The sequence below is a fragment of the Coniophora puteana genome (assembly GCF_000271625.1).
Source record: "Coniophora puteana RWD-64-598 SS2 unplaced genomic scaffold CONPUscaffold_3, whole genome shotgun sequence".
Lineage (NCBI taxonomy): Eukaryota > Fungi > Basidiomycota > Agaricomycetes > Boletales > Coniophoraceae > Coniophora > Coniophora puteana.
In genome coordinates, this window is record NW_006913055.1 from 3,026,695 (window position 1) to 3,038,358 (window position 11,664).

At 52.0% G+C, this 11,664-nt stretch overlaps 2 protein-coding genes across 2 annotated transcripts; one reads left to right on the forward strand and one right to left on the reverse strand.

The window, feature by feature from the left end:
* Window positions 1-415: 415 nt before the first annotated feature.
* Window positions 416-1,834, reverse strand: CONPUDRAFT_71288 (uncharacterized protein; the record flags this gene model as incomplete). Its single annotated transcript, XM_007767258.1, has 3 exons — window positions 416-701; window positions 759-1,185; window positions 1,246-1,834. The coding sequence occupies 3 exons, from the start codon at window positions 1,832-1,834 to the stop codon at window positions 416-418; spliced, it is 1,302 nt and encodes a 433-aa protein (XP_007765448.1).
* A 770-nt stretch (window positions 1,835-2,604) lies between these two features.
* CONPUDRAFT_151565 (uncharacterized protein) lies at window positions 2,605-8,143 on the forward strand (the record flags this gene model as incomplete). The annotated part of the gene is made up of 20 exons (XM_007768027.1): window positions 2,605-3,390; window positions 3,454-3,589; window positions 3,638-3,721; window positions 3,777-3,800; window positions 3,858-3,935; window positions 3,984-4,007; window positions 4,064-4,105; window positions 4,159-4,230; window positions 4,282-5,004; window positions 5,366-5,547; window positions 5,595-5,776; window positions 5,829-5,962; window positions 6,020-6,370; window positions 6,425-6,535; window positions 6,593-6,655; window positions 6,708-6,806; window positions 6,856-6,915; window positions 6,963-7,884; window positions 7,938-7,967; window positions 8,029-8,143. The coding sequence occupies 20 exons, from the start codon at window positions 2,605-2,607 to the stop codon at window positions 8,141-8,143; spliced, it is 4,218 nt and encodes a 1,405-aa protein (XP_007766217.1).
* Window positions 8,144-11,664: the final 3,521 nt, after the last annotated feature.

An 11,664-nucleotide genomic window follows, 5' to 3' on the forward strand; every position in this document is an offset into this window, starting at 1 on the left:
CTGCTGCTCCCATTCTGAACCCGTCCTAACACACGATATTAACGTCCGGCTTGTAGTCCCTGAACAGGACAAGCTACTGCCGCGCCTCCCGCGCCGCCCATTCTGAACTCGTCGCAGTACATGATGTTCACATCCGGCCCGTAGTCTATACGATGTTTACGTCCGGCTTGTAGTCCCTGAACAGGACGAGCTGCTACCGCGCCTCCTGCTGCTCCCATTCTGAACCTGTCCTAATACACGATGTTCACATCTGGCTTGTACCGCCTCCCGCTGCTCCCACCAGAAGTCGTAGTACACGACGTTCACGTCCAGACTCTAAATTGGGTTCCCCGGTGGTGAGGAAGCCTATAGGCAAGTCATTTTTGTTCTCTATATCACTTTGCGACTGATTGGTATTCTCCGACCTCTATGCTACTTATGACTGTGTTACCCACTCATATGCTAACTTCATCCTAGGTTTAATCTCGCATTCGGAATGGTGCGGCTCCGGGAACTGTCCTCGATCAACGTCGCGTATCGGGGAGGGGGGATCCGGAAATGCTCCTTTCCACTGGCCGGAAAGGTACTTCAGGCAACATCGATCGCAAGACCTTGGCCCGTATCCTGGCAGCTGGCAGGTGGGAGCGTGCGGCCAATCACGATGATCCGGCATTTTTGGGAACTCGCCAACCTCCCCGTTCGCCTTGTACTGGAGCGTACACCTGTTGCAGTGGCGGGGCCCATACCGCGGATCACAGCAGAAGGGAGAGTGAGGGTACCTGCGATAATCAGTCACCCCTCTTGCCAGCGACTCCTCATCTGCCTCATCATTGCGTACGCGAGCTACCAGTTCCCCATCCTCCTGCCAACGTGGATGTTCGACGTCCATCCCCCGCCAAAGCCTTGCTTCGGGAAGTGACATGCCTGTCTCTGCCAGACTCGGCAGGTGCGAAATCCAGTTCTCCTCGAGCCATGTGAGGGGCCCTCGAACGTCGCTCCAAGTGGACCATACACCCTCTCGCTTATAGCCCCACTCACTACTGGAGTCGTCCACTTGCCAAGCCCAAGCGCCGGCTGTCGCTTCGATGATGGCGCGTCCGCGCTCGCTGTTCTCGTCTATGTGTCCCCACTGCCACATGTACCGGATTCCGACTTCCCCCTCGTCGTAAGGTGGAGCGAGTGTCCACCATGGGTCGTCGCTTGTGTCTATATCATGCAAGTTGTAAGTATCCTTTTCTTTCGAATTCATGTACCCACGCAGCTTACCCAGGTGCCAAGCGTTGATAGGATCGAGAGGGCGCGCGACCATGCACGACCTTGTCTCAGGACGAAGCCACCTCCATGCGATACTCTCCACGCCGTATTGTTGCCGGATGATGTATTCGTCAAAGATTGGTAGATGGTCGGCTTCTTTGTCGGCACTAAGCAGCTCCTTGATGATTTGGATGCGAGCCTCCAGGTGCGCTGCAAGATCCAGGCTCACATTGAGCATGGCGCTGTAACCGCGGTCGCGGCGAGGGTCATTGCGTGCCATCTTCGTATACCAACCATCGAATTTCCTCAGAATCCATCCCTCCAGCGATATTGTGTAACAGAGTTGGAACCAGTGCTGGCAATACAGTCGCGGAAGGGGGATATAGCCTACAAGATCGGTGTTTGGCTTCTCTCGATTCCATCGCCATACCTGAACGAGCGATGTATTAGATGCCTGCCCGTTTTCTTCGTCCATATGAGGGGGTGTAGGTGTGTCAAAGATCCATTGCCCGTGATACACGGCGTCGAGATGGTGGGCACGGATGCCAATGGGAACGATTGCAATATGAAAGCGCGTAAGGAGCTGGGGCATCTCTGACATGGCTTGAAGACTTCGTTGGCCAGGAACAGCTTTTGCTGCAAGGCCGACGTGCGGGAATGACCGTCTCCTCGCTCCGCCGATTACTAATATTCACATTGCCTTAAGTTGGACATGTCATCCGACGCGCGCTACACATCCTCCGGCAAAATCAGAGAAGAAAACGCCAAAGACCAACGATCGAGCATGTTTGTTCTTTGACCTCTGGGATGGTCGCAGGATTGCGCTACACAATACCGATGGAGTCTGTAAGTCAGTTCTCCTATATCCTAGACCCGTACTTGAGCTTGATATCGAACATCTAGGACTTATCGATGGACTATATATTTTTCAAATTATCTTTGACATGCAACCAAACAAACCTCGCACTCCATCCTCCACGGTTTTGCCCGAGAAAACTTCACCGCAACCACTTCCTTCGCCCGACCGCTCTTTCTGCCACTACCGCTTTCATTCACGTTGTTGTTGTCTGAGTTGTCTCCAGAGAGGACTTCGAGCCCTCACCCCACCAGAGACTTCGCGTCTCTTCGTGCTGACTTCGCGTCACTCGTCGTCTCTTTGTGCCGACTTCGCGTCGCCTTTCCCTGACTACGTGTCAGTTGTAATCCTTTGAGCTCCTATACCCTTTCCCCTCTGCAGTGCTTCCGCACATTCTGCGCTTGCTTCTACGCCTTTTCGCATCCTTGTTATCCAAGACAGTTAGCCAGCACTTTTGCCACTATCTAGTTGTACATTACCCTGTACGCGTCTCTACTTTGTCGTTAGAACCTATCATGGGCCCGACACTTCGTGATCGTTCTCAACGCCATACCCAATCTGCTTCGTCCCGTACCTTACCCAGAACTGTGTTGCAGCAAGAACAGGAGAAGGCAGACGTCACAAAATCAGCAACAGCACCTTCCCGTACGCGGAAAGGAAAAACACTTCAGTCCTCCTCAGAGATACCTTCTGCTTCTGCTCAGCTCGACGGAGCGAATGTATCCCCTGCCGTTCCAGGTGTCAAAAGAGCTAGGTCCAGGAAGACGGCATCCACCTCTTCGCGCACGAAGACTGCTCTTCGATCAGATAGTGTCGCAGCGGCGGAGGAAGCAATGGACCCGTCTTCCCTACCAGATCCCGAGTGCGCCTCAAAACCCTCTGCTAAGACACCTGTGCAAACAGGAGTAGGCTCAGCAGACCCATCCACCTCCGGCACCGCATCAACAAGCGGTAACCTCCTCGAGATCGCCCCTGCCACCCTTGCGGTTGACTGCCTAGCACGCGAAGCCCACCTCCCTTTAGCAACCAGCCTGACGGATCCTGCAGCGTCCGTCTCCTCTCCAACCTCGGAGAATATTCCTCGACCTTCCTCGCCAGCCTCTCCACCGAGGACACCACCCCCAGGAAAGGCCCTTCGTTCACGAGGGAAAGTGCCTGGCCCTCTTCCTGAGCCTAGGAAACCGAGGCCACAGAAGATCAACCCAGATTCTTTGGTCGAACAAGCCCGAATCCGCCATGAAGCACAAATCATTGCAGAGGGTGATGCCAGTGATCCCATGGACGTGGACGACGACGACGACGTGCGTCTTTCCGTTTTTCTATTTCCCCTTTGCTCTTGATTGCTAATAACGCTATATTCTTAGGATCAACGTGTCGAGCAGCTCTTATCACCACCCTCACACCCTGCCTCTTCCACCTCTACAGACAACCATCCGTTGGGCAGCGCATCTGCTCAAGACCCTGATCCCGGCCAAGATGCATTACGCGCCAGACTACAGGGTAAGCTACTAGTCCCACGATATTCTATGCATCCCTAACTCCATAAAGACAAGATTTACGATAGCAATCACTCTCAAGACGCGGAGGAACGTAGAGCACTCCTGGTTCTCCACCAAGTGCCGAACAGGAGCGGTGAGCAAACCTGTTTGTTAACGTGTAAGTCACTAATTAACCTCTCCATCTCCAGATACGGCTCGGACTCAGGAACAAGGTGTGTTCTTCAATTTACCGTATGCAAGTGTCGTACTCATACATCTGATACAACTAGTCGTGCAGTTTGTTAACGATGGTGGAGGCGCGGAAGAACACAGTGTAGCCCTGGCTCTTCACCAAAACCCAGACAACGGTGAGCAAACCTGCAATACCACGTACGTCGCTTACCCACCATCCGCAGATACGATCCAGTCTCAAGACAACGGTACGTTCTTTGATATGCCATTACAAGTCTTTTTCTCAAAGATGATATACATTTAGACCAAGATTTTGGTGGCGAAAACCGTCATCAAGATGTCAGCAGTAAGTAACCGCCGCCTATGTAGGACCACGGGACTTACACCAAGGCGAAGCAGATGCAGCCGAAGAGATGATGCAGGTTGACGAAGCCGAACGGAACAGTAGCCCTCCAACCCCCGCTAAGCAATGTGAGTCTTATTGATTTCATTATATGTATCACATCCTAACTGTCTCGCTAGCATCATGGAGGGAGAGCTCCCCCGACGATTCAGACGAATACTTACCGCCGGGCTCCGTCCCCAAATCTCGTAAAAGATATCAACAGCCGAATCAACGCGACAAGCATACCAATACCCACGAGGATTCGTCCCCGGACGAGGACCAAGATTCGAGTAGGGTCGAACGTCCCACGACCCGCAGCAAAGGGGCGAACAGCCGCCGCAAAGTACCCAAGTCTCGGCAGCAAAACCACACCAGCAATGATATGTCTCAGGAGCAGACAAGACCTGCTACCCCCAACACTGGCAGCACCGACACTGGCAATACGCGCGAGCAGCAGCCCATCAACACCGAGATGTCCCAGGATGCCGAGGACCAGGAGCCGGCAAATGCACGCCGCCAGTCAAGGAAAGCGCGCAAGAACTCTGCCTCCCGTAGGAAGAAGGCCGGCAATATCAAGGCGTCTCAGGACCACGACGATGAAGGAAATGGCGAAGCAGACGGCGACGAAAAAAGCGGCGATGATCGCTATGTCCCTGGCCCTTTACCCGCCGCTATCTGCGCTGAGCTCGCAGATATTGGCGCTGAAATCATGGCTGAAGTCCATAAGAGGGCTCAACAGCTCCGAAAGCCGGCCGACACTATTATGGAGGCGATGGGGATATCGATCCCTCACGAAAGGGAGACTTCATTATACAATATGTTTTTATGCTGGCAGAAAGCGCGTGATGACATTCCCCGAGGTACACATGTCTTCCATCTGTTTTTTGTACGAGATCTAATCAACGAATGGTAGATGATCCGAAAGCATGGCGGCAAGCGGCCGACAAGAGATGGCGGAGGTTTGTCAGAACTTTCTCAGGAGCATCTTTATCCATTATGATGCAAGGCGACGCTGTTTACATGGCAATGCATTATTATGAAAGGCGATTTCCATTCCAATAGGCGAAAAGTTACCATATTTGTTAAGGAAAAGGACCAAATTCGCGTAATCTGCAGGGAAAATACCATGGCAATGTCATGGCAATCAGAACAGGTGGACCAAAATAACGTTATAATGCGGGGTTCATTATAATGCGGCTGAGAAAGTTCTGACATTTACAGCTGCGGCGACATCGACTGAGCAAGACGAAAGTTCCGTGAAGAAGCGTCAGAAAGCGGAGCAGCATTTTGCGGCCATCCGGGAGCACTGGGAGGAGGTCAAGTGCAAGGACTTTTCGTCATCAGGGAGTGGCCCTCGCCCATCGACAATTGTCACCCGAGAGTGCAGACGTCTCTGCAAGACGGTGAGTACCGAGTTATATTTTTCTACGGCCGCTGAATTCGGGTGTAGGCTCAGTTGACCGGTGGCATGAACAACCTCGAGATTGTGGGCCTTGTCATCCACAAGGGCGGAGAGGATGTCCCTGCTGGCGAAGCTGGGTTCTTCGCATCTTCCAATCACACCCTTCAAGTCTTTCGCGAGCGGGGTGTCAATATACAAGGGATAGTTGATTATATGGGTGCCGTCCTCACGTACGTTCGTCTCCTCGTGTTGTCATTTCTATTGCTCACCTAACGTCCTTAGGATGACTGACTGCGAGGGGAAGCATAAGGATGTGCCGATGCCCGACCCATTCCTCACCGTCAAGTCTCTGGCATCCAACCCTGTTCGAGACACCCTCCGTGGCATTATTCGAGAGATGGTTTTGGTGAAGCTCCGTATGTCAGGTCATCCTACATCTAAAATCGTGGCTTACAAATTTTATGATTTCTCAGGCGCAATGGGGTCTACTACGAAGAAGGTTGGGTGGAAGAAACTTATGCCCAAGTGCATTGCGAACGGTTGGATGTGGAAATTCTGGCCGGCCTCCCTCTCTCACTTCCCTATTGGTGCGGAGGACTTCGATCCGAAGCACCTTGGCACCGCTGCCTTATGGTTGCTGGTGCACGCGTATGTCAAGGGAACGAGGCCGAAGGTTGATTACAAGTGGCTCAAAAATTCCGTACTCAAGGAGGTAGACACCGACGCCGACTTCTCGGACAAGACACTGGTCCAGTTCGACAGACAGGCGCTGCGACGCGACCTGGCACAAGCACCGGAAATCCAGCTGATAAAATGGCCAGAGAGTAAGTGCAATGCGCCTACAGGTCCCTTAACTTAACTTATAATGTGTCCTGCAGGCTGGCTGGAACGTTTGCAGGATGATAAACAGAGATTGCACATTCCACTCGTTGTCTTGACGGAGAATAAGGCCCTCTTACGGATCCAGAACGTGAAGATGAAGTTTACGAGTACGTTATTTGTTCACCTTTTATGCATCTCCTCAGACAGTCTGTGACCTGCGCTAGAGAAACAACGTCTTGCCAAAAGCAAGCCTTCTGGCTCACGCAAGCCAGCAAAGCCGTCGCCATGTGAGTGTATGTAATTTCGATGTGTATGCTGCACCAATTCAACCAGCAACAGCAGTTGAGGCGGACACTTCAAGTTCCGGTGAATCGTCCTCGTCGTCAGAGGAGGACGAGGGCGAAGACCGCGTTCATGCGGATAAAGGCAAACAACAAGGTCGGGATCTAGTCATTGATCTATCAACATCTCACCTAAACTTGACTAGATCTCGGTGATATCGAAGATATACGCGATCTGAGTTCTTCCGACGACGACATGTTGCCAGGTCAGTGTCGTGTGGCCCGTATAACCTAAAACTGACGTCCAGCAAAGAAAAATTATCCCAGGTGGATAGTGCAGTTCCGTCCTCGCAATCGTGTGGTACCCAATCGGCGGCACCTGTGCATCCTCCCCAGCCGGCGCCTGGTCACAAACCCCAACCCGCGCCCCCCCGTGCGCCCCAACCTGCGGCCTCTCGTGCGTCCGAGCCCGCGCCCCAGTCCATACCTTCTCGCGTATCTCAGCCAGCCTCCGCTCGCGCGTCACAGCCTGCGTCCTCTCGCGCGTCGCAGCCTGCGTCCTCTCGCGCATCGCAGCCTGCGCCCTCTCGCGCGCCACAGGCAGCCTCTGCGCGCGCGTCGCAGCCCGCGCTTTCCCGCTCGTCTCAACCCCCGCTCCCTTGCCGGGCCCCAGGAACAGCTGCTCCTGATGTCCTCCCGAACCCTGTTAGACCGTCTGTCTCCACACCATCTCAGAACTCCCGCCGTGCATTGTCCGGGCTGCCTTCACAATCCACGGGTGGTCCTTCAAGCTCTCTGGCAGCAGTCCCTCAAGGCCCTCCTATTCTTTCGCCCGGCGTTGCCGGGCCATCAAGCCTTGCCGACGTCAACAGCACGATGCCAATGGGGGTACGTAGAATCACTCCTCAGCATGTCTACTATGGTTTGGCGAGTCGTGCTTCTCTTCCCCAGCAAAGCGCTGGCATCGACAGAGAGCGAGGTAGCAGGACTGCACAATCCCCGAGTCATAGTATAGTCCGTGGGTCGAGTGGAGGGTACGCACGACGAGGACCTTCAGCTCCGCCTGGACGAGGCCCAATACAATATTACGGCGGAGAGGCCGATGGATTCTCCCAGGGCTTCACACCGTACGGTGGCTACGGTGCCCCTGCATATCCCTACAGCTACGGATACCCACCTCACCCGCCGTTCCACGGCCCACCATCTTTCCAAGCACCAATGGGGCCGCCCAACGGGTGAGTAAGGTGCTGTTTCTGTTTTTTACGCTTCCTCACGCTGGGATATTTAGGTTCCCGATGTATGCCGTCCATGACCAAATGTAAGTCGAGTACCCCCCCCCCCCAATATGTTCGCTCACTTACGTCGCACATTTCCTCTAGTGGTGACATTGCTCAGCTTGGTGAGGAACCTGAATGGTTAGACGAGCCCAATGACGAATATCCGACCGGTGGCCATCAAATGCAATGGGAGAGCAATGAACAGATGGATGTCTGATTTATCGTAAGTGTCAAACTTCATCGAAACCGTACAATGATGATTGATTACAACATGTCCGCTTTGCATCCAGTTTGTTACGCGTTCATGACTTGCACATACACTACCATGCGATATTCCTTATGCCGAAACTTATCATATTCAATTTTATGCCTATTACCTGTTCGTTGAAAGATGTAGCTATGAGTAGATCAAACGTTGAGTTGTTAAAGGTCTCTGACAGCACGAAGGAAGTCTGCGCTGTATGTACCCAACTACTGATGTCTATTTATAGGGCCGATCTACAGCTTGTGATCATGTCAGAGATGTGAACTTGGCGACGCCGACCGTTCTCTGGTACACAGCCAATTTCTGCTGCAGTGCACCCGAGCATAGCCTCTGCTGTGCTTGACACTAACCTCATGATGATGTTGGTTACTTTTTCACGGTGCAAAGCTTTATTTTCGACATTCAGCAAGATCTCATTTAATTTAGCAACTGTAAATCAGGCATTTACTTGTAGTTTACATTTTATATAAGATGTGAAATTATTGGGATATAATTTCGATTATGTATGTGGTTCCTGTGCATTGTATAACAACATATTGGTCATAATACAGGTGTCTGCATTGAAGTGTCTTGACAGCTGTACTGGTGGTGATACATACAAATGAAGTATGTACCCAGTGCCTACGCATCAAAGAAGATTAATTGGACTGAGCAAATAAATTGTCCTTCAGCTATTTTGCCATATTGGTAACATATATACAGCACAGGCGCCTTGTGCATGTGTCTATGGACTGAAGATTTGTAAACATGCTCAGCCCATGGGCCATAGAATTGTGTTGATACTTGATCCATGGGCTGTTCACTGTGATTGGTTTTGCTGCCCATGGACCAATTTGACACGATAATATTCTATCCATGGACCCACAACTGCTACATCAAGTTGGCCCATGGGCAACATTATGCCCAGGGTTAAATCTGTCCATGGACTAAATATGGTTTGGTTGTTCCGCCCATGGACAGATTAGGGCAGCTGGGGTTTATCCATGGGCAGAGTACCAAGGTGGTGGGTTTGTCCTTGGGCAAAGTTCCATGAAAGCGGGTTCTGTCCGTGGGCACATCACACACAAGCTTACTTTGTCCATGGACCAATGGAGGTTCTTGGTGTTGTATCCATGGGCGAACCAGTGAGGCGTAAGCTATGCCCATGGGCTCATATGGGGCCTTGTTGTGTCTGCCCATGGGCCACTTGGAGGGACTCAATTGTATCCATGGATGCTATTTTTTGTATATGATTTTGACCCATGGCCCATTATTTTACACATGCATGTGCACATGTAGGGATAAGTATACAAAGTATAGTAATACATAGCACATTTGAGAGTGTACCAGCACAATGAGCATACTGGCATGGAGAGCATACTAGAATAGGGAGTGTACTAGCATGGAGAGCACACCAGAATAGGGAGTGTACAAGCACAGAGAGCATGCAAGCATGGAGTGTATGAGCATGGAGAGCATACAAGCATGGAGAATGCACAAGCATGGAAAGCATACAAGCATGGAGAGTGTACAAGCACGGGAAGCATGCAAGCATGGAAAGCATACAAGCATAGAGAGCATACAAGCACGGAAAGTATTGGAGCACGAGGAGTGTACCAGCATGGAGGGCATGAAAGTACAGGGAGCATCCAAGCATGGAGAGCATACAACCATGGAGAGTGTACAACCACAGAGAGTGTACTGGCATGGAGAGTGTACTAGCACAGAGTGTGTGCAAGCATGGAGAGCATACAAGCGCGGACAGTGTACAAACACAGAGTGTGTACTAGCACAGAGAGCATACAAGCATGGAGAATATATAAGCATGGAGAGTGTACAAGCACAGGGAGCATACAAGCACAGAGAGCATCCAAGCATGGAGAGTGTACTCATTGGAGCACGGGGAGCATACAAGCATGAACAGTGTACACACACAGAGAGTGTACTAGCACAGACAGCGTGCAAGCATTGAGAGCATACAAGCATGGACAGTGTACAAGCACGTAGCGTATACAAGCATGGAGAGTGCATCAGAATAGGGAGCATACAAGCATGGAGAGTGTACAAACACAAAGAGTGTATAGCATCAAGTACTGAGAGTGTACAAGCAGGGAGGGCATACAAGCATGGAAAGCATTGGAGCATGGAGAGCATAGAAGCATGGAGCGTGTAGGAGCATGGGGATCATACAAGCATGGAGAGCATACAGGCACAGAGAGTGTACAAGCATGGAGAGCATACAAGCATGGAGAGTGTACTAGCATGGAGAGTGTACTAGCATGCAGAGCATTGGAGCATGGAGAGTGTACTAGCAGCAAGCATGCAGAGTGTACAAGCACAGAGAGTGTATAAGCATGGAAAGCATCGGAGCACAGGGAGCGTACAAGCACGGAGAGTGTACGAGCATGGAGTGTGTACCAGCACGGAGAGTGTACAAGCACGGAGAGTGTACAAGCACGGGGAGTGTACAAGCACGGAGAGTGTACAAGCATGGAGTGTGTACCAGCACGGAGAGCGTACAAGCACGGAGAGCGTACAAGCAGTGAGAGCGTACAAGCAGTGAGAGTGTACAAGCAGTGAGAGCATTGGAGCACGGGGAGTGTACAAGCACGGAGAGTGTACAAGCACGGAGAGCGTACTAGCACGGAGAGTGTACAAGCACGGAGAGTGTACTAGCACGGAGAGTGTACCAGCATGGAGTGTGTACCAGCACGGAGAGCGTACAAGCAGTGAGAGCGTACAAGCAGTGAGAGTGTACAAGCAGTGAGAGCATTGGAGCACGGAGAGCGTACAAGCATGGAGGGTGTACAAGCATGGAGGGCGTACAAGCATGGAGGGCGTACAAGCACAAAGGGCGTACAAGCACGGACGGCGTACAAGCACGGACGGCGTACAAGCACGGACGGCGTACAAGCACGGAGGGTGTACAAGCACGGAGGGTGTACAAGCACGGAGGGCGTACAAGCATAGAGAGCGTACTAGCACAAAGAGCATACTAGCATGGAGAGCATTGGAGGATGGGGAGCGTACAAGCACAGAGAGCATACTAGCATGGAGAGCATTGGAGGATGGGGAGCGTACAAGCATGGAGGGCGTACAAGCATGGAGAGTGTACTGGCATGGAAAGTGTACGAGCACGGAGGGCGTACAAGCATGGGGGTCGTACAAGCATGGAGGACGTACAAGCATGGAGAGCGTACTAGCACAGATAGCGTACAAGCACGGAGGGCGTACAAGCATGGAGAGCATACTAGCACGGAGGGCGTACAAGCATGGGGGTCGTACAAGCACGGAGGGCGTACAAGCATAGAGAGTGTACTAGCATGGAGAGCATTGGAGGATGGGGAGCGTACAAGCACGGAGAGTGTACTGGCATGGAGAGCATACAAACATGAAGGGCATACTAGCATGGAGAGCATTGGCACAGAAAGTGTACTAGCACAGAGAGTGTACTAGCATGGAGAGCGTACAAGCATGGAGGGTGTACAAGCATG